General features: G+C 47.9%; 1 protein-coding gene across 3 annotated transcripts in view; it reads right to left on the reverse strand.

Moving 5' to 3' along the window:
- Positions 1-27591, reverse strand: part of LOC119402446 (tubulin--tyrosine ligase-like protein 12) — a 301835-nt gene that overhangs the window by 98382 nt on the left and 175862 nt on the right. For all 3 annotated transcript variants that reach the window (XM_049418643.1, XM_049418642.1, XM_037669599.2), the window contains 2 exons: positions 20124-20275; positions 1252-1330 (listed from right to left, as the gene is read on the reverse strand). In XM_049418643.1, coding sequence (XP_049274600.1) covers positions 1252-1330; positions 20124-20275 — 231 coding nt within the window. The remainder of the gene's footprint in view (positions 1-1251; positions 1331-20123; positions 20276-27591) is intronic.

Consider the following 27591-nt stretch of genomic DNA (forward strand, 5'->3'; position numbering starts at 1 on the left):
CCGCCGTAGCTCAGTGGTAGAGCATCGGACACAAAGGTCGCAGGTTCGGTCCCTGCCAGCGGCAAGTTATCTTTTCGTCCACTTTACTTTCTTCACATTTATACTCCAATTATTACAAATAACATCTCCTATACTTTCCTTGGCATTATTGTCTGTTAGTTCCCATTATTATTGTGTCTAACAAAGAAAAGCGAGCCCTTAAAAGCCATCTTCTTTCCTTCGGTTTTGAAAATAGGCATTTATAGGCATTTGTAAGCATTTAGGCACAAAAGCCACAGGTGGGCATTTAAAAGCACTATAAAAACACTATAAAAGCCCTTCTTAACCTCTAATTCATGCTCATATACCAAAATGGCATGATAGGAGAGCGAGGAACAAAAGAAGCATTTACCTAAAGTCCTGTCTCTAGTAATGATTATGTGAGGCAGTGCCATTCGCGCATGTGTAGTGCAGCTTATATATTTTCTGCAGAAGAAAATTATATATTTGCTGTTCTGTGAATAAATTAGTCGCGAGTGACACTCTTTTCTTGTGCCTCCTCTTTCTGCTGATGACTTTGAGGCGTCTAGGTTTTTTTTTTTTTTCGAAGTAACTGATATAGAGCGTCTGCGCAGCGCTGTAATATCCACAAAATGTGATCACTATGTCCTTCTGAATGAACAAGCAAGCTTGTCTGGGAGGTGTAAAAAAAAAAAGCCGGTGCCTGCTCACTGGCCCTTTGAATTCACTTTGCTTACTCATGTCAATGTTTGCCAAACGGGCAGCTGCTTCAATTTAAGATTGTCAGGACATAAGAGCTCACTAGAAGGGAATCTATACTCGCATGTTGCTCGTCACTCTCCTGAGCATGGGTGCTGTTGGCATGCATTTAGTAGCTTTGCATGACAGCGAAATTTCACTTTTTTTAACGTTTGTAACACAGCAGACAAACTAACACGTGACCGCATTTTCTTACTCCTTTTAAGTGCACTAAACTTGTCATCATTACAAGAACACGTGGGTGTTAAATGTGTGTGCTTTCAAATAAAGTTAGTTACGAGTAAGCGCTCCCATGTGTGCCTTCCTGCCTTGGGTTCTTCTTTATTGGCCTACTCGTGGAAAGATGTTTCGCTAGTACCAAACCCCATGAATGTTGGTTCTTATGCTTAGCCATCACAGTCACTTACACACAGCATAAAAAAGTCAGTTGCAGACAAGATGGGCAATAAACATTTTTTGCCCACAACTTCACCACTTGGGCAACAGACTTACCTGCTGTGGTCCAGATTCAGTGTAGTTCATCACCGTGAAATGCTTCTCGTAGTCATCAAAGTCACTCAAGGCGAAAGGCCTGCACAACACATCACAATTGCAGCTAACATCATCCCCAGGAGGAAGTTTTAGCTCTGCCATACTATTGAAATACACTTCATTACTCTTAGTTTGGCAATGACTTGGCCAAATTATGCAAGAGGCGGAAAACCACGAAGCCAAAGCGTTTGGTAGCATTTGTGGCTTAAAGGTTTGGATGGCATCCACTTAAATGGCACATTGTAACAGACACACCCATGCTCTGCTTAATTCTCTCCTACGATGATGTCCAGCAGCACCCAGCATATGTGCCTGAATAAGTCACTTGCTTCATGTTAACTATGCTGCAATGATACAGTAATACCACGTTTGTACATTAAGTATTATCTGGGAAAACATACAACACAAGGTCACTACAAAATCATGCACTTTAGCTCGCAAAGGGAAGCATTCACGAGATATAGAAGGATTTCACTACTTCATGAAGCTTTCGGGCTCGTGGTTCACTCAACGACTGTGAGCACTAGCCGCCACAATGCTGGCATTGCCAGAAGCAGAAAGCGCATGGGATGTCCATTGCTTCAATATGTAAAGTACACCTTGTCTCTACGCAGACAATGTGAAAAACATAACACAGGGAATGCATTAAAACCTCGATTTTAACAGCTTGCCTCAAGCGCCTGCAATAGAGATGTGCACATATTACAGTATACAAATTCTCTTTGATACAAATTTAATTATATTTAAATTTCAAAGTATTCGAAATGAACGAATAGGTGCATATTAGACTGCATGTGACCTCCTCTAAAGGTTGTTTCACTGCAGTGTAACGAGTGCTGTGCCATGAAAACACCAATTCAGGAAAACTCCACACTCCCGCGAAGCCCCACTTCAAGGTTAAAGGGACACTAAAGGCAAATAACAATTTATGTCAGAGTGAAAGCTCAATGCATGACGTCTAAAACAGCAATATTATCAACAGCAGTGCCCTACTTACTGAGAAATTAAGCTAAATGTATCACACGATGAGCGCCACGAGCGGCACACTTTGGAAATGATCCCGATGACATGAGATAGTTCGACTACAATTAATCACTCGTAATCAAACTAGCTGCAATAAAAAAAGAACCTTCCGTGCATCAAGAGACGTATTAAAATGCTGCTTGTTCGTTTCTGTTTGATTCATGGAAAAAAGAACCTCTTTGGCGTTGCCATGGGGAATGGCGCGCGTGGTTCAAAGGTTCCGTTTTCGCCGAACTGCGCTTCGCCCGGCGCACTGCTTCGCTCACACGGTCGCGTCTCAGCGGTATTTTCGGTATTGCGTACTGCCGCGTGTGTTTTGCACGCTCGTGAAAGTCGCTCTGAGAGAAGGTTCAACAAAATGCCGCATGCACGTGATGTTGCCGGATGCTCGAATGGTGCACGCCGCCAGTGCACGCCGCTGCGCAGTAAAGGCGGGCAGCGTTGGGCACGGCAGCAGTGACGTGCGAAATACTGATTTCAGCTGGGTGATTTGAAGTGCGCTAACGCGATGCGGACCACTAAAACGTGATTTTATTTCAAAATAAGCACTTCCTTGGTATAAAAGTAGCTTGGATGTGGGCGCGAAAAGACAAGGACGAAGGGAAGACCTTGTCTTTTCGCGCCCACATCCAAGTACCATGACAGACCAACAAGCCCGCATTGCTACCCTCATAAAAGTAGCACTACGAGGTTTCTGGTCCGCTATTTTAACAATCAACGTCGACTTAACATTTGCCTTTAGTGTCCCTTTAAATGAACATACTGTCTCAAGGCAACAATTTACTGCAAACATACAATATTACTTTCACATCCATTAACCATATTTAAGTTTAAAAGCATGTCATATGAGCTTATGTTGTCATGGGGTCGTGACGTCGACGAAGGCAGCACTCGGCGTGTCGAAGATGAAACTCTTTATTTGGCCGAACTTGCTGCCGGGAAACAGAAAGTAAAACTACAGCAACGTATGCTGTACACTGATAGCGGCGAACAGAGCGTCGGCAGTTGATAAACTGTTCAGCGCTAAGGCGCGTTGGCATTTATACATGCGACATCGAACATTTCAGCCTTATTGCTGGTAGCCGCGTTAGTTCCAGAAAACACTCGGCTGTTTGCGTTTCTGCGCACAAGTCTAAGAGATCATCCCAAAGCAATCTGGAGCGTTCTCAGACATTCTGGCGCGGTTTGAGCAAGGCAGTATTAACGTGTGAATTAACATAAAGCACAGAAAGAAAGGAGCGCGTGTGGCATTGTCCCCCTCTGAAAAAGGCATCGTCCCGATGCTTAAGCAGAAAATGGAAGTGCATACACAAAGAAAGTGGAATAATAAAGCAAAAAGTACAGTCCTCATGTTTGCTAACGCGCAAAAAATGGCTTAAGGCGCACGACATGCACGACTTCAGGACGTGTGCGGCACCGCTGAGAGTTCGAAATGCCGTCCGGGATATCCTTGTAGTCTAGGGCGTCGAGACGTCGGAGCACCTTGTAGGGTCCGAAGTATCGTTGAAGAAGCTCCTCACTAAGTCCCTGTCAGCGTATCAGAGTCCAGACACACACACGGTCACCTGGTTGGTACTCCATGTGACGTCGTCAAAGCTTATAGTGACGGCTGTCGGCCCTCTGCTGGTTCTTGATGCGCAGGCGGGCGAGTTGTCGAGCTTCTTCGGTGCGTTGCAAATAAGCGTCTTCGTCGGTGGCGGTTGGCAGCATTGCACCGAGCGTCATTGCCGGGCTCCTTCCGTAGACCAGCTTGTACGGCATCATTTGCGTCGTTTCTTGCATGGCCATGTTGTATGCGAAGGCCACATACGGAAGGATGGCATCCCACGTCTTGTGTTCGACGTCGACATACATGGCCAGCATGTCGGCGATGGTCTTGTTTAGCCGCTCGGTGAGGCCATTGGTCTGTGGGTGGTACGCTGTGGTCCGGCGGTGGCTTGTTTGGCTGTATCTCAGTATTGCCTGAGTTAGGTCAGCAGTAAACGCCGTACCTCTGTCGGTGATGAGGACCTCTGGGGCGCCATGACGCAGGACGATGTTCTCAATGAAGAACTTTGCTACCTCGGCGGCACTGCCTCTGGGCAGAGCCCTCGTCTCGACATAGTGGGTGAGGTAGTCGGTAGCTACGACGATAAATTTGTTTCCGGTATTGGACATCGGGAACGGCCCCAGTAAGTCCATCCTGATTTGCTGGAACGGCCGTCCACGTGGCTCGATAGGCTGCAGAAGTCCGGCTGGCCTAGTCGGCGGTGTCTTGCGTCGCTGACAGTCCCAGCAGATCTTGACATAGCAAGTGACGTCGGCAGAAAGGCGCGGCCAGTAGTACTTCTCCTGCATTCTTGCTAGCGTGCAAGAAACACCCAGGTGCCCAGACGTCAGGTCGTCGTGCAGAGCCCGGAGGACCTCTGGTCGCAATGTCGAGGGCACCATGAGAAGGCAATCGGCTCAAAGCGGCGAGAAGTTCTTCTTTAGGAGAACACCGTAGCGCAAGAAAAACGACGTCAGTCCCCGCATGAATACCTTCGGAACGACGATGGTCCTGCCCTCGAGGTATTCAACAAGGCCCCCGAGTTCTAGGTCCACTCGCTGTCGTTCGGCAATGTCGTCGGCACTTATGGTTCCCGAGAAGCAGTCATCCTCCTGGTCGTCCTGCGGCGGTGGGTCAACGGCGGCGCGAGACAGGCAGTCGGCGTCGGAGTGTTTTCTTCCGAACTTGTAAACGACGGTAATGTCGAATTCCTGGAGTTTCAGGCTCCACCATGAGAGGCGACCTGAAGGGTCCTTCAAGTTATCTAGCCAACACAAGGCGTGGTGGTCGCTCACAACTTTGAAAGGGCCTGCCGTACAGGTAGGGGCGAAACTTGGAGGTATAGTCCAGATGATGGCAAGGCACTCCTTTTCTGTTGTGGAATAGTTGGCTTCTTGGATAGCGACCGGCTAGCATAACCTTTCCAGTCCGTCATTCTTTTGAACAGGGATGGCACCAAGTTCTACGCTACATGCGTCGGTGTGGATTTCTGTATCGGCGTATTCGTCGAAATGCACAAATATCGGAGGCGTCTGCAGGCGTCGTTTCAATTCTTGAAATGCCTCAACTTGTGCCGTACCCCACTTGAACTCCACGTCGTTCTTTGTGACGTGAGTTAGTAGCTCGGCGATCCGTGAAAATTCCTTGATGAAGCGTCTGTAATAGGCACACAGGCCAAGAAATCGGCGTACGGCCTTCTTGTCGGTGGGCGGGAGGAAGGCAGCGATGGCAGCTGTTTTCCGGGGGTCGGGGCGAACTCCAGATTTTCTAGTGACGTGGCTCAAGAATAAGAGCTCCTCGTACACGAAACGGCGCTTTTCTGGCTTCAAGCTGAGTCTGGAGGCCTTGATTGCTTGAAGTACAGCTTCAAGGCACCGGAGGTGTTTGTCGAAGTTTGAGGCAAACACAACGGCATCGTCCAAGTACGCAAGGCACATCTGCCACTTCAAGCCAGCCAGCACTGTATCCATAAAGCATTGGAAAGTCACAGCTACTGAGCAAAGGCCAAAAGGCATGACCTTGAACTTAAACAGGCCGTCCGATGTTATAAAGGCAGTCTTTTCTCGGTCTCGCTCGTCAACTTCGATTTGCCAGTAGCCGGTCTTGAGGTCCACCGACAAAAAGTACTTCACGTTGTGGAGTCGATCCAAAGCGTCGTCTATCCGTGGGAGAGGGTACACATCCTTTTTCGTGATTTTGTTCAGGCGACGATAATCGACGCAGAAACGTAGGGTCCGATCCTTCTTCTTCACCGACACCACGGGAGACGCACACGGGCTCTTGAACGGCTGGATGACATCGTCGCGTAGCATTTCGTCAACTTGTTTCTTAATGGCCTCCCATTCCCGCGTCGAAACCCGGTAGGGACTCTGACGGAGAGGTCGAGCGTTTTCTCCTGTTATACACTGAAGCCTCGATATGACGAACACGGATATAACGAATTATCGGTTATAGCGAAGTAAAAGAAGAATAGTCTTGTCATAAATACAGTGTTATGAATAAATATTTATAACAAATTTTCGCATATACAGTCGACGACCGATTTTTCGGACCCTGAAGGGACCGCGAAAATGTCCGAAAAATCGGGCAGTCCGAAAAAGCAAATGTGCCCCCAAAATGCTCACTTTATTGCTTACTATTGAGCCGGAGGGCGGAAAAAGTGATTTATCTTCTTCTGGACCATGTTTCGCTTCCGTGCGAGCACGTCCGCCCGCATTTCGGCTAGAGTTGTCGTGTCGCTGTAAGCTGACGAAAGAGTTGCGAGCGCTTGCATCAGCTCAGCTTGCGTCGGCTGTGTTGTTGCAGGTAAGTCGTCGTCGTCATCGTCGCTCTCGGACTCCGCAAGCACTTGGCGAATGATTTCCTCATCCGTGAGGCCAGCGCAAAGTTCCAACTCGCTGTCCACACACGCAAACTTGGAAAACGAGACATCTGATGGAATCTCGACGCCCGCAGTGCGAAGGTCGTCGATAAGCTGCTCGCTTTCCGACACCTGGTCAACGACACTGTCCTCGTCCAAGGCGGCCGACTCGCCATTCAACACAAATCCCGCGTGGCGGAAACAGTTGCGCAGCGTTGTCGATGTCATCGACTTCCACGCATCGGCGAGCATGCTAAGTGCCCCAAGCAAATCAACCGAGTACGCTTTTCCGCTGTCGAGGCACACCACCGCACGCGAAAGCAAGCGTCACCGATAGTTCACTTTGAGAGTGCGTATGACACCCTGGTCCATCGGTTGTAGGACACTTGTCGTGTTCGGTGGCAAGAACTCGACGCGCACACCCTTCAAGTTGTTTATGTGCCCGTGCGCAGCGCAGTTGTCGACAAACAACACAATTTTGCGGCCTTCTAGATCAAATTTGCGATCTAGTCTTCTCACATAGCCTTCAAAAATCTTCTGCGTTACCCAGGCCTTTTTGTTGGCCTCGTACGAAACAGGCAGGGACTTTACACCTTTAAAGCACCTCGGAGCTTTCGACTTGCCAATGACGAGCATCGGCAGTTTTTCTGTGCCCGACATATTGCTACCGATTAGTACAGTAACTCGCTCCTTACTGTGTTTGCCACCATGACAAGGGTCGCCAGCAAAGGCAAGAGTCTTTTCTGGCATCAGCTTGAAAAATATTCCGGTCTCGTCACAGTTGAAAGTATCGTCTGGCGAGTACTCCTGTAAAAGGGACTGCAGCTTTTCAGAGCGGTAGTTCGCAACGACGCTGAGGTCGACAGCTGCACTTTCACCGCACAGCTTCAAACTGAGGTCAGAGCGCTTCTTGAAGTTCCTTAGCCAGCCGTCACTGACCTTAAATCCCTCAATGTTCATTTGAAGCGCCATCATCTCAGCTTTCTGTTTTAGGAGGCCCCCAGAGACGGGCACCTTGCTGGCCACTGTCGACTTCAGCCATACGAGTAGGGCCTCCTCGAGCATAGTGTAGGTACCTTGGCTGAGATTTTTTTGACGAGATCCAGTGGACTTTTCCGCCGCCTCCAAAATCTTCTGCTTGTTCTTGATGTAGTCCGAAAGAGTCTGTTTGGAAATATGGAACTCTTTCGCAACGTCTGCGCGCGATCGGCCACTTTCAACAAGCTTGACGATGGCAGCTTTTTTCGCCATCGACATGGTGACATACTTGCCGCGCTTCATCGGAGCTCTCGAGGCCGACGACAACATCGACGATCCCTTATCCATTATGAATCAGCGCAGTTAGCTAGGCAACACACGCGGAGGCGGAACACATGGCACACGCACAGGCGAAAAGTCAGTCAATGCGTTCCTGTCAATCCAACGGTCAAAGCAGAGAAGAAAGAAAAATTTATCGGCAGCGACGCTGATGCGGAAATAGCCTCGATCCAGCAGTTCGAGGTAGCCGCCCTAGCGGAGCTAGCGGCCGCGCGCACGGCCAGCACCGGTTCGAGGCTACTGGAGAAAAAATAAACAAACAAGATGGCGGCGCGAAAAAATGCTGGCAGTCGGCTCGACTGACGCTTGGAAAGTCCGAAATATCGAACAGCCCGTCCTTAAGTGTCCCAAATTTCGAGCTGCGAAATACATTGAACTTATAGGGTATGTCCGGGTGCCGGGTAAATGTCCGAATTATCAAGCATGTCCGAAAAAATGCCAGGCCTGCGCGGAAAGCGCAGCACAGTCACAGCGAAAGCTGGAAGAGCGGCATTTCTACAGTCCGTTGTAAGCTCTCTTGGGGCTACTAATACAAGTACACTAGCAAGGTACCCACTACGCCATAAATCACAATATTTGTGAAATTGGGAAGCACCTACAACGCCATTATTCGTCATTGTGCGCAGAAGCGAGGTTCCAGCTACACATATGCAAGGCATTATGTGCACTTTGTTTACGTGACGACTGATGACGATGAACAATTGTGGTTCAGCCCTTTGTAATAGGTTGGAAGCTTTAAACGGCTCACCAGTTGCGTAATTCGCATTGTGTGACGCCCGGTCGCTATTTAACTCTCCCACCATGCAATATAACATACAATGACGTGAGAAAGATAATAATAATAATAATATCTGGGGTTTAACGTCCCAAAACCACCATATGATTATGAGAGACGCCGTAGTGGAGGGCTCCGGAAATTTTGACCACCTGGGGTTCTTTAACGTGCACCTAAATCTAAGTACACAGGCCTCAGACATTTTCGCCTCCATCGAAAATGCAGCCGCCGCGGCCGGGATTCGATCCCGCGATCTTCGGGTCAGCAGTCGAGCGCCATAACCACTAGACCACCGTGGCGGGGCGACGTGAGAAAGAGAGACAGAGAGAGGGAGGAACAACTTTATTGAGACCCTGAGGAAATGGATGATGGGGTCATGGGCTTCCTTGGAAACCAATGCAAGTGCCCTTGCGAGGAACCCACTACGCTATAAATCATCATAATTTCTGTGAAGTAGTGAAGCAGCCACTATGCCATTTTTCGTCATTCAACGGAGAGCCGTGGTACCCGCTAAAAACATGTAAGGCATTATGCGCACTTTCTTAGTGTTGTGCCTGATGACGATGAAGAATTATTGCAGAGCCCCTTGTAATGGGTTGGGAGCATCCAACAGCCCACTCGTTGCGCAATTCGCATTGTGTGACGCCTGGTTACAGAATTCACGTTGTGTGATGCGTGGTTGTTATTTCACTCTTCTACCACACTAAATTACATATGTTAATGTGGTTCCTTCTGGACATGAAGCCTGTATAGCGTCGTTTTGCAAAGCAGTTCCAAGCACCGGCATGGCTTTGAGGTACAACACTGGGCTCCCACGCAGAGGGCCCAGGTTCAAACCCCGTTCCATCCTGGAAATTTTTCTTATTTCGTTTTTTTTCTTATTTCGAGCGATAGTGGTTACGGACACCGGCGGCGGCGGACAACTACGCCACCAAAAACGGCCGTTGAAATGATCTCATAACAGCTTTCGCTGTAAAATTGGGCGTCCGAAAAATCGGTCGTCGACTGTAACGAAGTTATTTTCGTGGCATATGTGACTGTTATAATGAGGTTTGAGTGTAATGCGGTGCTTAGCAAGGGGCATTTGTCGGACCCGCGATGACGACGAGAAACAGTCCTTGTATTCCTGCAGAAGGCGTCGAAGCTGTTGCCGTTGGCGAGCGGGAAGACTTGGGTTTACGTCGCAGGGTGGCTGAGGTATTGGGGTCTTCGTCGTAGCTTCGTCAGAATCTCAAAATGAGAACGCATCGCTGGCGGCCAAGATTCCTTCGATGTATGCAATCGTCGTGCCCCTGCTCAGGTGTCTGTATTCTTGGCTGAAGTTTGTTAGCATCACGCTTCCTTTTCCTTCATGCAACCTAGCAATGCCTCTTGCGATGCTAATGTCATGGTCTAGCAGCAAACGCTGATCGCTCTCGATGACACCTTCGATGTCTTCAGATTTTTCGGGGCTGACGGGAATGATGACGCTGGAGCGAGGCGGAATCGTAACTTGATCCTCGAGCACGTTCAGGGTATGTTGACATGGATTCGTGTCCGGCGGTGTCATTTTGTCCGACAATAGGGTTATCGACTTGGTTCTTAAGTCAATGATGGCGCCGTGATGGTTTAAGAAGTCCATGCCAAGTATGACAACCCTGGAGCAGTGTTGCAAGATTACGAAACTTGCAGGATACGTGCGATTATCGATTGTGACTCTTGCTGTGCAGACTCCGGACGGCCTTATTGGATGGCCTCCAGCGGTACGGATTTCGGGGCCTTCCCAAGCAGTCTTAACTTTCACCTTCGTGGCGAAGGGCCCACTGATGATGGAATAGTCGGCTCTAGTAATGACGAGAGCTGTGACGCTGTGGCTGTCGATAAGAACGTAGAGGTCGCTAGTTCGTCATCTTGCGTTGTGGTTAGGTCGTGGCGTCGGATCCCGGCTGCGACGATTTGTTCCGCTTCTATGTCGCATCGTCAGATCTTCTTCGGTGCACGAGGTTGCGTCGTCAGGAGTCTGTCTGGTTCACGTCGTGTTCTGAAGGTTTCGTCGCGGCGTCGTCATCGTCGGTGGAGGATCTTCGGTAGTTTGTCGTACAGCAACCGCACCTCCGTCAGTTGCTGCCCTTAGTTTTCCGGATATGGGCTTGCGGAACGGCCCCGCTTCGGGCCACTGCGCTGCTGTCGTCGCTGAGGGGACCGGTAGCGTCCAGGCGACGGCAAACGCGACGAACGTTGAGGTGCCCATTCAGTGGTGGCCAAGTAGTCGGCGATGTCGCGTGGCAGCTCACCACACTGTGGAGGCGGTGCATTGACGACGAAGCCATGTAGGCCCATCTGGCGGTACTAGCAGCGGCAGTAAGTGTGGCCGGCTTCCATGCAGTGATACCAGAGCGGTCGGTTGTCAGGGGCACGCCAAACGTCCGTCTTCCTCGGTGGGCAGCGCTGGCTGACAGGTGGGCGAGGTGGGGCCAGCGGCTGTCGATGGAATTGCGGCGGCGTGGGGTCCTGACGCGGGCGCGGAGTGCGGCAGTGGCGTAGCTCATCGCTTCTGGCTGAGCCTGCAGTGCTTCGGGAATTCCAAGCAATTGCAGGACTTCCTCGCGGACAACGTCGGCGATTGAACCCACTTGATGCTGCGGCGAAGGTAACAGTTTGCGCAGCTCCTCCTGCACAATCGCTCTGATGGTTTCGCGCAAGTTGTCGGTGGCCAGCGACTGCACTTCGGAATAGGCGGCAGACAGCTCAGAGTGGTTGTATTGTTTTGTCCGTGTGTCAAGTGTCTTTTAGATAGTTGTCGCCTCGGTGAGGAATTCGGCGACCGTCATGGGCGGGTGGCGGACAAGTCCCACGAAAAGTTTTTAACATGCCACATAAGCAGGAGAACTTTTTTGTCTTCGGGCATTGCAGCGTCGGCCTGGCGGAAAAGTCGAGTCATCTCTTCCGTGAAGATGGTGACGTTTTCGTTTGGTAGCTGCACCCAGGTCTCCAGCAAAGAAACGGCCCTGTCCTTGCGGGCGACGCTTGTGAACGTGTGCAGAAATGCGCTGCGGAAAACGTCCCAGGTTTGAAGTGAGGACTCCCGATTCTCAAACCAGGTTCTTGCCGCATCTTCCAGGTGGAAGTAGACGTGACGCAGCTTGTCTTCGGTGCTCCAATTGTTAAAGGTGGCGACATGGTCGTATGTTTCAATGCAGATTTCCAGGTCTTCGAATGACGAACCGCGGAATGTTGGCGGCCGCCTGGGTTGCCGGAGCAGAATCGGGGCAGGCGGCACAGTGGCTGCCATTGTCGCTGTGGTCGAGGTCAGGGTCTTGGTTTGCCGGGTCTTCTCAGGTAGAGGCCCGTACTCTGGCGGTAGACCTTGTTGTCTGCGGCTTGCTCACTGCTCGGCGTTGGAGTCGATGGCTGCTTTGCGACTTGGGCTGCGTTCACGGCTTGACGGGGGCATCCGGAACATGGACGAACTGCACCTACACCAGATGTCATGGGGTCCTGACGTCGACGAAGGCAGCACCCGGCGTGTCGAAGATGAAACTCTTTATTTGGCCGAACTTGTGGCCGGGAAACGGAATGTAAAACTACAGCAATACACGCTGTACACTGATAGTGGCGAACAGAGTGTCGGCCGTCGATAAACTGCTGATTGCTAAGGCGCGTCGGCATTTATATATGCGACATCGAACATTCCAGCCTTATCGCCGGTGGCCAGAAAAGGTTAGTTCCAGAAAAGACTCGGTTCGGTTAGTTCCAGAAAAGACTTGGCTGTTCACGTTTCCGCGCACAAGTCTAACAGATCAACCCAAAGTAATCTGGAACGTTCTCGGACAATCAGGCGCGGTTTGCGCAAGGCAGTATTAACGCGTTTAGGGGGCGTTAACATAAAGCATAGAAAGAAAGGAGCGCGTGTGGCAATATGCTCTCTGTATAGTAAATTTTAAAACGTAACGTATTCACCGGTTATCACTAGCATCCTACTGAAATTCAGATCGAGCTACTATTCAAAGTTGCTTCCACTTCCCTTTGAACCAAAAAGAACGACATTAGCACATGCCTTGTTTCAATTTAAAAAAAATATTGTGCAGGTAAGCTGTGTCATGACAAATATGCTCATTTTCCTTTACAATATGCGATATATACTATTCAAACTCTTCGATTCAAAATTATTTGACTAAATCACTATTTGCTTTGATCCTAAAATTTACTATTTGCACATTCCTAGCATGCAAGGCCTTCAATACCTAATGTGCAGCCACATGGGCCGTGTCGTGCTCAGCCATGTGCACTGCACACGTGGAAAGATGTGCGAATCAAGGGCATTGGCCTCGCACCAACACATAACATGGCTGTGCGCCATCATGTTGCACAGGCCAAGTGAAGGTCACTGGATTGGGTCACACGTGGGCATATTGACAGTCACTCTCAGATGTGCTAGTAGCGTGCAACATCAGCCCAAATACCTCTCAAATGATACCTGCACATTGACTCGACAGCAATACCGCGCCAAACCACACCGTACAGTGTGCATACTTGGAAAATGTCTGCCAATTTGCAGCTTTACTATTTACGATCCAAATGCAGTGATGCTACCGAGGACTTCTGATTTGGAGCAATTTTTGGAGCCGCAAAAGTTCCGTTTTGGAGCACTTTGGAGCAGCAAAATTTTCATCTTGGAGCACTTTGGAGCAGATAATTTTGCATCTGGGAGCACTCTGGAGCAGCGAATTTTACATCCTGGAGTGCACTACAGAAGCATATTGCAATAACATTCAAGCACCGGAATATTACTATGGGGCTCTTATGAAGGTTAGAAATATTTCGATTCATTGCAAATCTCATGGAAAAAATCATCTCAGAAGAACTCCATACTTCACTCGCTAATGAAAAAATAAGGGCTCATGCAGTTGAGTGTTCTGAATTAACCTCTTCGGCGATTATTTTTGACACTAGCAAATAAACAGAATACCAGATCAATAAAATTGCACTGTATGAAATAACACTCTGAATACATCTATGTGGTTATCAGCAGACATTGTACGCCGTGATGTACAGCAGTGCCTCAATGCCAAAGAGCCACACTGTCCCTAATGAATTCCCCTAAGAAAACTCCTAGGCGAAAGCCAGGTTCTTTTTTTTCTCGATTGACGGGCTGATCCTCCCCCTCCTTCTCTGCAAGCTTTCTGCACCTCACCTGGTTTTGCGCTAGCTCCATGATCGGCGCACCAATTACGGAAGCAGTGTAAAGCGACGATGTCGTGATGGCGTCATCACGTGACATCACGATATATGACGCCATGATGACGTCACAAGTTTTGACGATCTAGGACGTGATGATGACGCCATCACATGATTATTTTTTGCATCAATCGATTGACGCCGCCGACGGTCAATTTTCCTGTTTGATAAAGCATCTGATGCTTTCGCATTAATATTGCGTATTGAATGTTAACAACCTGGCCTTACATACCAAACTGTTCTCCACCATGTCATCTCCTTGCCATGCGCGAAACAGCTTCGCTTATCATCCACTTCACAGAGTGAAATGGCTCCTCAACTTTTTTAAAATGTTTATTGTGATAACAATTATACGGACGCTCTCCGCGGATTTTTGTCGTCGCCATTGCCGTAATTTTCTGTATAAAGACCAAATTAATAACATCACCACGCGCATTCTAGCCGCGGGTAAAAGCTCGCGAGCGCTGGCGACGAACGCGGCTGAAGCGGGGATTAAGATAGCCGGCCGTCTGTCTCCGTCGCACGGACAGCGCATGAGATAACATCTTCCCGTGTGTGGGCCTGCCGTCGATTGCTCATCAAACAGAGAGGAAACGCCCCGCCCGTCTTTCGTAAGGAGCATGAAAGGACGCCAGGGGAACGGGGGGGGGGGGACCGCATCGTTCCAAGGGCGCAGTCGCTTGCGCGCGCGCCATCTCGAGGCATCAGGAGACGGCTCGTAAACTTGCTGTGCTCTCAACGCTTACTTCGTGTTTAGAGAACTCAGAGCAAGAAAACGCTTCGGTTCCTGGAGCGGCCATATTCCCTTAAACCAGCGTTTTCTTGAGTTACGTGAGATCGAATCCAAAAGTGCTAACTGCTAGCGTTACTTCGTTTAACAATACAATTTGTTGGTATCGCATTCATTGCTTCGCCCTTAAGCGAAACTGAGTTTTTTTACCCGTCAGCTACTGACCCCCGAAAGCAAGGGGCGGACGTGTAACATGGGGTAGCCGCTTCACTGTGGGCCGTCAGCGACTGGCCCGCTACTGACAGCTGCGTATTTGCGGCTGCTCCGACCAGGATATATGCTTTTATTATTGCGATGACATTTTTAAAAAGCAAGCAAAAAAATTCGAATTGAAACCCTAGCACGTGAGCTCGAAAGGGCAGGGCCTTTTAGTGGATATTTACCGCAGAGTGATTAAACTCGGACGTGATGGGATAAGCAATTACGAAAAAGCTCTTCCGAATGAAGATCCATGTATAAAGTATATCTGAGAAAAAGTGTGAACGCGTTTCCACCGTTCGCGTGCTCTTCCATAAACGCGAAGCGTGAAAATTCGATATTGTTCCATATATATACTGCTAGTGATCCCAGATTTCATTCCGCGATGTCCGGAAACAGAAGGGACAGACATTTTAGCAGCACACATGTAGTTATTACTGAACATTGCTTTCCTTACGTGCCGTGCGACGCTTGAAACGAGCTATCAGCAGCGTTTCTGGAACAGACGACGTCTGCCGATGAATCGCCGTCGCACTTTCTCGCTACCAAGAGGCCTAGACGTCACGAGCCTCTGCGGAGAGCGCGTTTTGCTGTCGAGCCGACTTGCAGAACAGAAGCTGCGTCGGCACCGTGCATGGCATCGTGGCTTATTCGGGACGCACGTGCGAGCGCTATTTATTCAGCGGAATAATTCTTGGTCCATGGTTGCGACTTTCGCAGCCCCAAGATCAAGCTGCACATGTTCTGACGCGCCGGCCGTGCGATTGCCGGTGATAGACGCCCCCAAACCCGAGACTCTGGCGCAGTTTGGCGCAATTTTCGTCGATATTATCAGGATGGCGCAGTAAATACAATTTGGCGCACTTTGGCGCAGTTGGCGCATAAGTGGAATCACTGCAAATGGTAGAATCAACAATGTTTCTGGAGAATGTGGCTGGAAGTGTTAGTGCACTAGTTATTGCTGCAGACTTTTTTCTTTGTATTTGCACTTTTTTCTGTGAAATCATCAGAGGCAAAGGGGGCCAGAACGGGAATGCAAAAGTTTAGGCTTTCAAACAAAACCAAAATGGCAGCACGTAGCAGTGGAAAAGACAGCAGCAAACAATGAGACTGAGAAATTGTATCAAATGGGAATGTATCAGTGGGGTACTGCTGAACTCACCAATGCCGATTTTTGCCTTCAAAGCAACCCGTAAGCATGGTAGCACAAACTGTCTCTCTTCCACAAACAATGTGCATGCAGCATCTCACAAGCTAGATGCTTTGGCAAACATCGCTTCATATGGAGCTAAATTCCACCGACGATCAGATTACTGAACACTGACGACCATTATCACTGCACTGCGGGTGTTCCTTATTTGCACAGAGAGTGCAACTTCTGAAACGATCACGAGAGGCGACAATACCTCCTTTCGTGACGTACAATCTGATGTGTTCAATAACTGAATCAACCACTTGGCCGTGGCGTCATTGTTGCACTGGTCGTTGGTGTTACAAATGTCTAAAAAGAAAGGAGTTAACACACTGTATGAGCACAGAGCAACCCGAGCGTGGCGTTTTCGAGCCTGTGCTGGCTTCTATGCAGTGGCCAGGCTTGGCTGGGGCTACTTGAAATAAAAGATGTGTTGAAAATGCTTCCCAAGTTTCTTGTGCAATTGTTTACAGCACAGTATAATATTTAAAGAATGCAACTTTATGCGAAATTTATTTTTGTGGAGAGTTTACCACGGCATAGTCAGTTCAGCTGTACTGTGATGCCACAGTTACATAGTCTCAACATCTCAACATGTTGCTGGCACACGATAAACCATGTGAGCAATGCATGGTTCATGTTCCTGGAACATTCAAACCACAAAAGAACGTGTGCTGCCAAAAGAACGACTACTGCAAACACACCAAGGTAATGCTCGCTGAAAGCTTTCGCGTAAAAAATGCTGTGTACATCCCCTAAGGATTGAATACTAGAAGCTACTGTCTATGCCACTAAAACGCTAGACTTCACCACCAAGCGACGGTGATAAGGTGTGTTTATTTATTCCGGGCATGTCAGGAGCACCTACTAGATGGTGCCTTCACTTTTCCGGTTTTGCTCAATAACCAATCAGCACGCACCAAATGCACCAGCTTGGCGATTGTCGCCTTTTGCGATCATTTCAGAACACGGCCCCTGGTTTTCTGTGCACAATTTCACCAAACTAAAAGCTTAATTTGTGTTTATCTTGCTTCAGCCGGCAAGTGCACTGGCAGTGGCAGTGGCAAAGTGAAGTTGGTGGTTTTGCTCTCGTGTTTTCGCCCAAGTGGTTTTGATGACAATGATACGAGTGAGTTTGGCAATGATTCTGCATCAGATCTAGGCAGATTAGTCAATCTTGCTTGTTGTCGGATGCATTGGGGACGACGGAAGCAAAGCTATCCCACCTTTCTGAAATACCTGAGACGTAAGACAATGACCGCAGAGATACCTGCTGGAGTTCAACCTCAAAGTCAAGTTGCAGGTCAGCTCGACGGCAACAGTAGCAATGATGAGGACTTCCAAGCGTAAGCAGAAATGTTTGTAGGATGCGTCAACGTGACACAAAAATACTGTCACATTTTCTTGGTGAACCGAAGAAGACAATGAGAAAAGGCCGGCATATACGCAAACACCATTTTAAAAAGAACACTTAGAACTCATGCAACAAATATGCGATACAAATGAAACAGCATGAAGCAAACTCAGTTTCAGCATACAACAATTTCGACTCGAAAGTCACTCCTTCAAAAACGAAACCAGCCTACATTTTGCTAATGCCATCTTACAGCTGTGTAATAGCAGCTCATTTCTACTTGGATTGCTGGATCCTTCCATTGCAACGCATTGCTCCTTTTTGTCTGGCCTAAGTTCAAGCTCCGCAACGAGGCAGTCTTGTGGTCCACATCACTGCATCAAAGAGCACTGCGGAACTGGACTTGAGTCGTCGTGATGCCTACCGTATATATACTCATGTAAGGGCCGCACCTCAACTTTGGAGGGGAATTTTGAAAAAAAAATTCAAGAAGTCCCGCCAGAAAGGTGTAGTTAGTTCAACTGCAGCTAGATGGAGCTGCCAGCTTTTCTGCTTCCACCGACCTCGACGAGCGCCATTATTGCTTTGTGTGGTGCATCGTTGGTATTGTGTGGGTAGCTGGCAGTATTTCTTCAGATCGATTTTGTCGGTGTCACTTCGTCTGTAGTAGTTAGCCCTGTTTGAGCCAGCACAGGTGAGGGACAATGGGCTGCCATTTGAGATCGTTCACTGCAGCATTCAACTGCAAGTGATTGAATATGCTGAGCAGCATGGCAAGCTGGACGCAAATATGACGCCGATGAGAAGCACGTGCATTACTGGATCAAGTTGGATGTGCAAGGAACTCCGTCGTAGACTGGATAAAGACCATCTGGGCAAACAGACCTGGAGGCCTGTTACAACGGAAAGCCCACCTTGTTCTGAACGGTTTCAGGGGCCACTTGACGGACCGCGTCGAGAACTGACTAGCCACAACTCATCCGGACTTGGCCGTTATTCCTGGAGGACTGACGAGTGTGCTGCAGCTGCTCAACATCTGCGTTAATCATCCGTTTAAAGCGGAATTTCGCCGATTCTACTCGGAATGAGTGGCTGGAGGCCATCATGAGAAGACCCCTACAGGACGGTTGAAGCGGGCACCACTACAAGTGTGTGCATGGATTTTGAATGCGTGGCGTGCCGTGCCATTTGAAACAGTTGCGAAAAGTTTCAAAGTGACTGGAATTTCAAACTGCATGAACGGCACTGAGGATGATCGTCTCTGGGAGGACGCCGACGCCGCCGACGCCGAGGTGAACGTTGACTTTAAGGGTGTGGCCATAAGCACTGGCGTGCGCGCTATCTCGGCAGACATAAGCAAACGGCTCGTATGCCCTAGTGTGTGCTCTGATCTCAGTGCTTCATGCTGCGACTAGTCATTCCACAAACTGCACGAAAACCGCTTATCTCCCGGGAGCGGCCGTATTTCCATACACTAGCGCTTTGCAGAGTCACGCGAGATCGGATCAAACAAAGTTAGCTGCTAGCCTTAGTTCGTAAACATTACGACATGTTGCTATCGCATTCACTGCCTCGCCCTTTTGGTGAAAGATTTTTTTCAAAGTTCAAAGAACAACTCTCCCCACAAACTTTCCAATCTACCACCCCGCCTCAGCCCCACTCCCGCGCCACGCCACCGCCGATCCGAAGAACCCCGCACTGTTCACGCTCCGCCGCCAGAAGTGGAAACACCGCCAGTGATTTTCGGACCGGCGCAAAGGTCTACAGTTGGTACATAATGCTGAAAGAATAAACCAGTCAAGAAGATGCCAAACAAAGTCGTTGTGTGTACCACTTCTCTCCTTTGTCCATCATCTTCTTGACTGGTTTATTCTTTCAGTGAGAGCAGCCAACATGTGATCACCTTGGCTGTAACACAACCCTATAGCTCCTGCGCTGAGTGGTTCACTGTATTGGTGACATTTCGCCTCCCCCTCTGGTGTTGGACTTGAGTGTTGGTGCCAGCTCTCACTCGTCACTGTGCAACACCAGTGTTCTCTCATTCCAATTCACCTTAGAAAGGGCACCCTCACCTTGTGCACAGCACACAAGCAGCAGCAAACTTGGAACCGTCCAAACTTACCAGCAATGCATTGTTATTACATCAACAGCTGCATTACTGCTGACAATCTTGCCTCCTTCAGAAACTTGGAATGTCCTCCCCCATAGCAAGCACTCCTCTGGTATACAGACCACTGTGCTGGCATGAACAGACAATGCCAGTAACAAAACTACAGTAGACCCTCATTAAATGGAACCTGAAAGGACCAGAAACAACGAGTTCCGTTCAAGAGGAGTTCCATTTGCTGAGAGAGGAGCAGAATCGAAGGATGAAACCATTCATATTAGGGGCAGTTGTACCGTTTAGAGATCTTTGTTGACTGAGACTCTACTGTATTGCTGACATTCTATTGCAAATTTAAACCTCTCCATCTTTCGAAACATCCTATTTTGTTTCCAGTGAAGTTTTCACTTTTCATAAAACGCAGCTGAGCACTCGTAAAATGAAGAGTCGAAATTTTTAAATTTCGTTCACTCACTTGTTGGCAAAGCGAAGCCAAAAATGGCGGTAGGCATAGAGACGCAGGGGCCTCACACCTAGCAGGACAACGACGTAGCGAAAGTCAAACTTCACCAGGCCAACGTCCTCCCGTGGGAAGAGCACAGGGTCTGACACATACTTGCATGCCACCTGCAACAGCACAAATACGTTGCAACTCAAGCCCCGCGAGACATCATCGTACAAAACATAGCAATCTTAATACCACATGCAACAGTGGTAGTTCCACGTTTGATGCAACTCACGAGGTTCTCCTGTACTGTACGTATGACAGCACCTCTGTCTTGTTGCCGTGGACCCTAAGTTACGCCTACACAGGTCTTCAGTTGATTACACAACCTCTTTTATAGTTGTTAACCGTGCTTTTCTTCCCTCGGCACCCATTTTTCAAAGTTCAAAGAACAACTCTCCCCACAAACAACTCTCCCCACAAACAGAGTGCCCAGTATTACGACTAACATTTCCCATTCCATTGCTGGTTGTGTAGTTCTTCAAGATTCTTCATTGACCTCCAAGCAGATGCTGCAATGTAAGTAGAATGTGATCAGAGTCCTTGGTGAGCAACAGCCTAGATAAACATATTCTTTCCTAGCTCCAAGAGGTTCAGTGCAATCACATATCGTCGTCTTGGAAGGCCTGTTCATCCATATATACACACTGTGTTGGCTAATGTTCTATATCGTTTTTTGCAAACCACTACTAGTACCATAATCGTCAGATGACAGTCCCGTCAGATGGCACAGAATTATTGAATACACACAATGCTTACTTTCAAGTAGGTGAAAATGCAGACTGCAAAACACTGCACTTGATAAGCTATCAAAGTAAGGTACGGAATGAGATGGGAAAGAAGACTGATATAGCATGACAGAACTAAAGCGGCAAAGGAAGGAAAAGAACAGAACCGACACTGCGGGTGGGAAAAGGAATGAGTGGAGCTGTGAGCTACAATGGCGTAGCCAAGCTGGACCATGAGGCAGCCTGGAGCTTTAGTGGAGAAGGCTGATTTGTAAGCTGATCAGGCACAACCGAGACCAACCAATCAGGTGAAGGCATCTCAAGGGGAAAGCGTGCGGAAGGGGAGGAGCGCAGCACCTGTCAGCCACAGGGCACACGAGCAGGGAAGAAGTGCATGCAGTGAGCACAATAGCCCGGCTGCATCTTAATTCATTGTGAACGCAAAGTTCCTTCCCTTGTGAAACAATGGTGCTAGCTAAGTCTACTCTCTTAGCAGTAATGCTCCTGTGGACTTCTGATTTGTCACAATTTTCTGAGCAGCAAAATTTTCATTTTGGAGCTCTTTGGAGCATCAGAAATTTCTATTTTGGGTCACTTTGGAGCAGGTTATTTTGCATCTGGGAGCACCCTGGAGCAGCAAAATTCACATTCTGGATCCATACACTGACGAAGCAAGTTGCACTTACATTCACACACCTGAATATTATGGGGCTCTTATGAAGGGCCAGATTCATACCTCGATTCGTTGCAAATCGCATGAAAAGAATGCTCCCCGGAGGGCTCATTATTTAACTCAATAATGCAAAAGTAAGGGCATCATGCACTTGGGTCTTGTGGAATAACCTCGTCAGCTATTTTTTCGACCCAAGCAGATAAACAGAATACTGGATCAATAAAAGTGTACAATATGAAATAACACTCTAAATAGAACTATGCGGTTATCAAAGTGCGGTGCTCCTGCTACATATCTGTGGTGTTGATTCAAATAAAATGTTGCAGTTTAAATCACCAGAAGTGGCAGAATCACGCCGCGACACGCAACAATGCATCAATGCTAAAGTCACACGGACGTTCTCAGGCATTGTCCTAAGATGACTCGAAGGTGAAAACAGGCTTCTTTTTCTTTACAGTCGATTCTATTGATTCTGACATATTTATTTTTTTCTGAAATGATGGTGATCACTTCTTTATGATAAATATTGCCACGCCCGCTTGTTTTATTTTGATGTATTCGGGTTTGACCAGCAAGGACGGTTAGCAACACTCGACGCTGACCGTGCCGCAGTGTTCGAGAAGCTTCGCGATTGTAGTAGATCTATTTGTTAAGATTGCGTGCAGGACGCGAATAGTCTAGATTATTCCAGAGCTTGCGCGACCACCGGTGATAAGACTGGAAAGTTCGATGCGTGATGCATAAAACACGGTGCGTCCCAGCCATGAGCAGATTATCGACGACCGACGCGCAGTTCGCCGCTATCAGTGTACAGCGTGTGTTGCTGTAGTTTTGAGTTTCATTTCCCGGCCACAAGTTCGGCCCAATAAAGAGTTTCATCTTGAGCACGCTGGCTGTTGTCTTTGTCGACATCACGACCACGTGACAACATGATACACAGTGACAATTTCAATCTTTACACAGGACACATTCTTTGCCAAAGGCGAGTCGATGCACGAACCGTGAATGGTTGTTGGTTTTAATGTGTTGGTCTAGAACACGAAACCGAATTTGTAGGTCCAGTGCTCTGACGCGCACATCCCAGTTTCGTATATATGATAGGTGACTTCATACTGCAGCACCACCACTGCCATAGAGTTAGCACAGACTCTAGAAGAATAGCTCCCCATAGGGCCTATGCATTAGGATTTTTGACCACAAGGGCGCCACCATAGCTGCCATTACATTACCCCGTGAACGTTACCACTATAGTTCTCTATAATTACCAGCTCCTGAAACGCTTGCTAGGCTTCGCGGTAGCATTCAGTTTTCATCTGAGGAATTGAAAGTAAGGTCACTTAAAGTAGAGTTGTAAGCATGTGTCAACAGAAAGCGCAGACAAAGATGCACTGCAATTAACAAGATGTGCAAACAACCGCGACCGCGAACTTACCGTATTTACTCGAATCTAACGCGCACCTTTTTTCCGGAAAAACGAGTCCAAAAATCGCATGCGCGTTAGAATCGAGTACTGAAAAAAAAAAATAATTCGGTTATCGTATTGCCATCGACATTTCAAAATGGCCGCCTCCTACGATTTCTGCCATTTTTTCAGTTCGTACGTGTGCACTGTGCTGAGGAGATTGTCATCCCGTTCTGCGTTCGCATCGACGGCATGGAAGTGCCGACTCCAAGTACTCGACGAGTGTACCACGATGCCGCATTTAAAAGAATAGCTATTACATGTGCAGAGAGACGGACGGAAATCGGGCCGCATCGCGGTCGTTCGGATATAGTTCGAAGTTCCCGAAACGTGCGTGCGAGACTGGCACAAACAGAAGCAGATTTTTTACAGCAAAGCTTCACGAAAAGGTTTCAGCGGACCAAAGCAGGGCCGGTTTCCCGAAATCGAGGAGCGTTGACAGCGACAAGGAGTTGTCCGACAGCGACGAGGACTGATCCATTACGCGACTCGTATCGCCGCCGTAGTGGCGACAGTTTTAGCGGCAAGGCCCGCTTTTTGACTGTGTTTTACTTTTTTGAAACTTTAGTTCTTTAAAACCCAAATACTTGTTCTTCCGAATGTGCGAAGTTTGACTCCTACAGACTTTTTTTGTTCTTTTCTCTCACAAAAATGGGTGCGCGTTACAATCGATGTATTACTTTTTTTTTTTTTTGGTCGCGGAAAACGGGTGCGCGTTACAATCGAGGGCACGGTAGAATCGAGTAAATACGGTAAGTGGATGTGGTGGTGCCATCTAGCAAAAGCGTGCGTAAACACTCCTTCCTAAACACTCCAAATTTCCTAAATAGCCTTGAATCATTCCACAAAGTAGTATTCCAAATAAACGTCAAACATTGTTCGCACGTATGCATAAAAAGGCCGTACAGTCAAACCTCGTTAATACGTACCCGCTTTAAGCGTTCTAAGGGTTAAAACGCAGTTGCGATGAATCCCCAACTGTGTCTCATAGAGCCTAATCCATTCGTTGACCGCTTAAGCCGTAGTGCTTCGTACTACGCCTACCGGTTAGTGCGAACCCTGCGTACTGCAATAACTTTTTGTGCCATAAAATTTTACTGCGCCGCTGAACTTCCCAACGCCACAATGTGCCGCCAAAGGTTTTCAGTCTTTACGTCAAGTGCGTAGAACGGTTGTTCACTAATTACGACTTCCGTGCAATTGCGGTGATGCCTTTGCAGGTAAGCATCGGGAAAGAACAAAGGTGATGCGGCGGCCACTGACGAATACGCCAGCATGACTTATCGCCAACAACCTTATCACAATAAGTATCTTCAGATATCTGCTTGGGCATGTGCAGCGCAGCACTACTTTAAGCCTACTGCACGCTTTAAATAAGTGACAACCTGAACGCGCCGGGCCGCCGATCGCTGCTGCCTCGTTGTGTGGGGCCGTCTTCAAGCGCGTGCTGCTTTGTAGAAACGAAAGCAGCTCGCTGTTGCGGAGTTGAGCGTTGCTGGCCGCAGGCGACGAGAAACCTCTTTGCATTGACTCTATCACGCTAAACGCACGCATACGGTACAGCAAGCATAGCGCTGTTGTAACCATACTGCATGCTTTTATTGGGCGACCACCCAAACGCGCTTCCGTCCGCTGCCAGGACCGCTACAGTGTCGCGGAATGCGCATCATTTGCAGGAAGTTTGTCATCGCCGTGTTGACCGAACAAGGTACTCGCTGCATCTGTGCACAGACTAGAGAGAAGTGGGTACGAAGAACACTCCCACAACAAATGCGAGCGTGCGGTACAGCAAGCGGCCCGGCAGTGACGGCGTGAGCCGAGAAGACAATGCACTGCACGCAACTAGCCAGGAGACTGTCGGCTCCACGCAGCCGTACCGCGTTTCACTGGAACTGTGTCAGTTTTTGTTCAGTAGCAGATCGCGGTACAGATGCACATACATATATCATGGAAAGCCGACACTGTCCATTCTGTCGCTATGTCAGTCACTGCTTATGCCGGACCCTGTAATAGTTCCAAAATGCTCCTTGGCGTTGCCTACATGCGCTATCGGACAATCATGCAAGAGTACCAGAATATTTTCTCCACTTTGGCAAAAAGACAAGAAAAGGCTTTGCAGTGGGTACTTTAGGCAATATTTGCTGTGGCACTGTATTTATTTCTTTGCTGGTGGCGATGGCGTACATGATGAGATGCAAATTTTTACTTCGTGGTTAACACTTTCGTGACCGCGGAAAAATCAGTTGTTTTTGGCTAGTCTAGGAAATATTTTTTCCCTGCCAAATAATTATAATTGATGCTAAAGTGTAGGGTATCAAATGATAGAGGAAGAATTGGTCTTTCCAACAGTATTAATTTCAAACAACTTTTTTATTTCTGATAAAATAAAAAAATTATCAAACAAAGAAAAATGCATCAAAAAGAAAGAAAGATTCATAAAAACATCAATGCTACTCTGCAAAAGTTAAACATTGAAAAAAATCAAAATATACGTTTTGAACGCAACGCCCTCGTAGAATAATAGTGGAAATATAAGCTCTGTAAGTACAAAGATTATTTACATAAATACAGGAATATAGGCACTAGTGCCTATCATGCCTCCGCGCGATGCAGGTTCTCGACGCATTGAAACAAAGGCTGGCTGCGCATGTTTCGGGAAAAAAATTTTTTTTTCTGTTCAGCTTTCCTAGCATAGTTTGCAGTTCTGGTATTTTTCAATTTTCCTGTGTATTTGTTGAAATGAACAGTGTAGCCTGTTCCAAATCTGCAAAAATCCATAATTGTACTCTCATTTGACCTCTTTCTCGCCCATATACTGCCGAATACCATACCGACCTTCACATTTCACCATTTTCTCATTCACTGAAAGGTCCTGACGGGGTTAAAAGATAGCGTAGAAAAATCGTTCATGTGTTGCAATAGAGAAGACAGGTGGTGAAGATTCTTGTGGGATGCGACGGTCGTCTTCTTCAGATCAGAGACACTCAAGAAGCCTTGAACCTTTTCCATGGCATCACTGACGGTAGACGAAGGCCCGGAAATACGTGTCGTCGACCCCAGCACCAATGCAAGCGCGGGGCTTCAACGATTACCATGTACACATGGAGTGAGACGAACTTGCTCATCTTCTCTTCAGTAACCTCCCTCCATAGATCCGTCCCTCTCACTGTATGTTTGCTTTTCGAAAGTATGCATCCACGCATACTTATCTGTGTGGTTGCATGTCTCTCTGACGACTTCTGCGGTAAAAAACAACATGAAGACGCCGCCACGCAGCACACCGGAGCGTTGGGTCAAAGTCCGCTCCGCGCTGTCTTCGCGAAGAGAACTGCGCTCTTTCTGCAGCCGGCACCAAATGCTCCCGCCCGAATGAAGTTAACACCTTGCAGATAAGAGCTGTTATGTTTAGAACGCACCGGATACATTTACATCGACGCGCAGCAGCGATAAAACGACCCGAGGAGAAGACAAAACTTACCGGCAGATAGCTGCTGATGTTCCGGGGAGGTTTGACGCACTTTCGCCATCCGTACGACTTCGCCTGGCGAATCGAAGTCGTCTTTAGTGTCTGTGCTGCTACCATCATCCAGTAATTCCCGCTCATATTAATCGGAATCCGTCGAAATTCACCGTTTCTGTGGAGCACCCGCGATCGGCGTCGACGCGAAGTCTGAAACAACGAGCGCTCACCTACCTGACTGCGAACGAGCTTTAAAAATCTCCCCGCGGTGGAAAAAACAAACTCGCAAACAAAAACTGATAAAAAACATGTTATTTTATGCTCTGTATTGCGTTAGCTGTCCAGAACCGCTCAGAGAGTGCCAAAACTTGATCTTGAAGTCATTGATAACATACTATCTATGGGAATGGGCACGGTAACGAAAGTGTTAATGCGTACTACCCTTTAGTGCGTAGTTATGCAGCGTTCTTGGCAGGTAGGCATTAACGAGGTTCCAATGTATTTGATTTATATTGCCTAGCATTTCATAGTGCTAATTTTAGCCGTTCTGTATATAACTGCACAGACAACATTGACAATGGTAGTGTAATGGTGGTGTTCTTGTTGTCGGGACTTTTTCGGCCCAGCTAACAAACACAAAAAAAAATGGCGAAGCGTGCACTAAGTCGTGCAAGGATTGAAACAGCGAAACTGGATAATTCTGAAGTCTAATATGGTTGCTTCTAGGTTGCTGCTAGGCTTTAGGTAGGTTAGTCACGACACGAATGTCCAAACTCCAGAACCGAGTGTTCGCACCTCTCGTAGATCTATGGGCATGTGGTCGTGGGCGTAGGGCTTCCATCGCTTCGTGCTCTTCTCGCAGCCGCCGTTGCCATTCCCGTTCCCTGGTACGGCAGCTTCACACTACTTGTGCCAAGCCAGAAGGATGAGCGCAGCTGGGTGTTCCCATTATTTTTTTCCCTTTCTCTTCGTTTCTTGTATCTCTATTTCTTTCCTTCTCTTTCTTGCTTTTTTTTTATCTTTAATTCCCTTTATTCCCTTTCTTTCTCTCTGCTATATCTTTCTCTTTATTTCTCTCTTGATCTTTCCATTTTCTTTTTTCTCTCTGTTTCTCT

This window comes from Rhipicephalus sanguineus, chromosome 8 (genome assembly GCF_013339695.2).
Source record: "Rhipicephalus sanguineus isolate Rsan-2018 chromosome 8, BIME_Rsan_1.4, whole genome shotgun sequence".
Classification (NCBI taxonomy): Eukaryota; Metazoa; Arthropoda; class Arachnida; order Ixodida; family Ixodidae; genus Rhipicephalus; species Rhipicephalus sanguineus.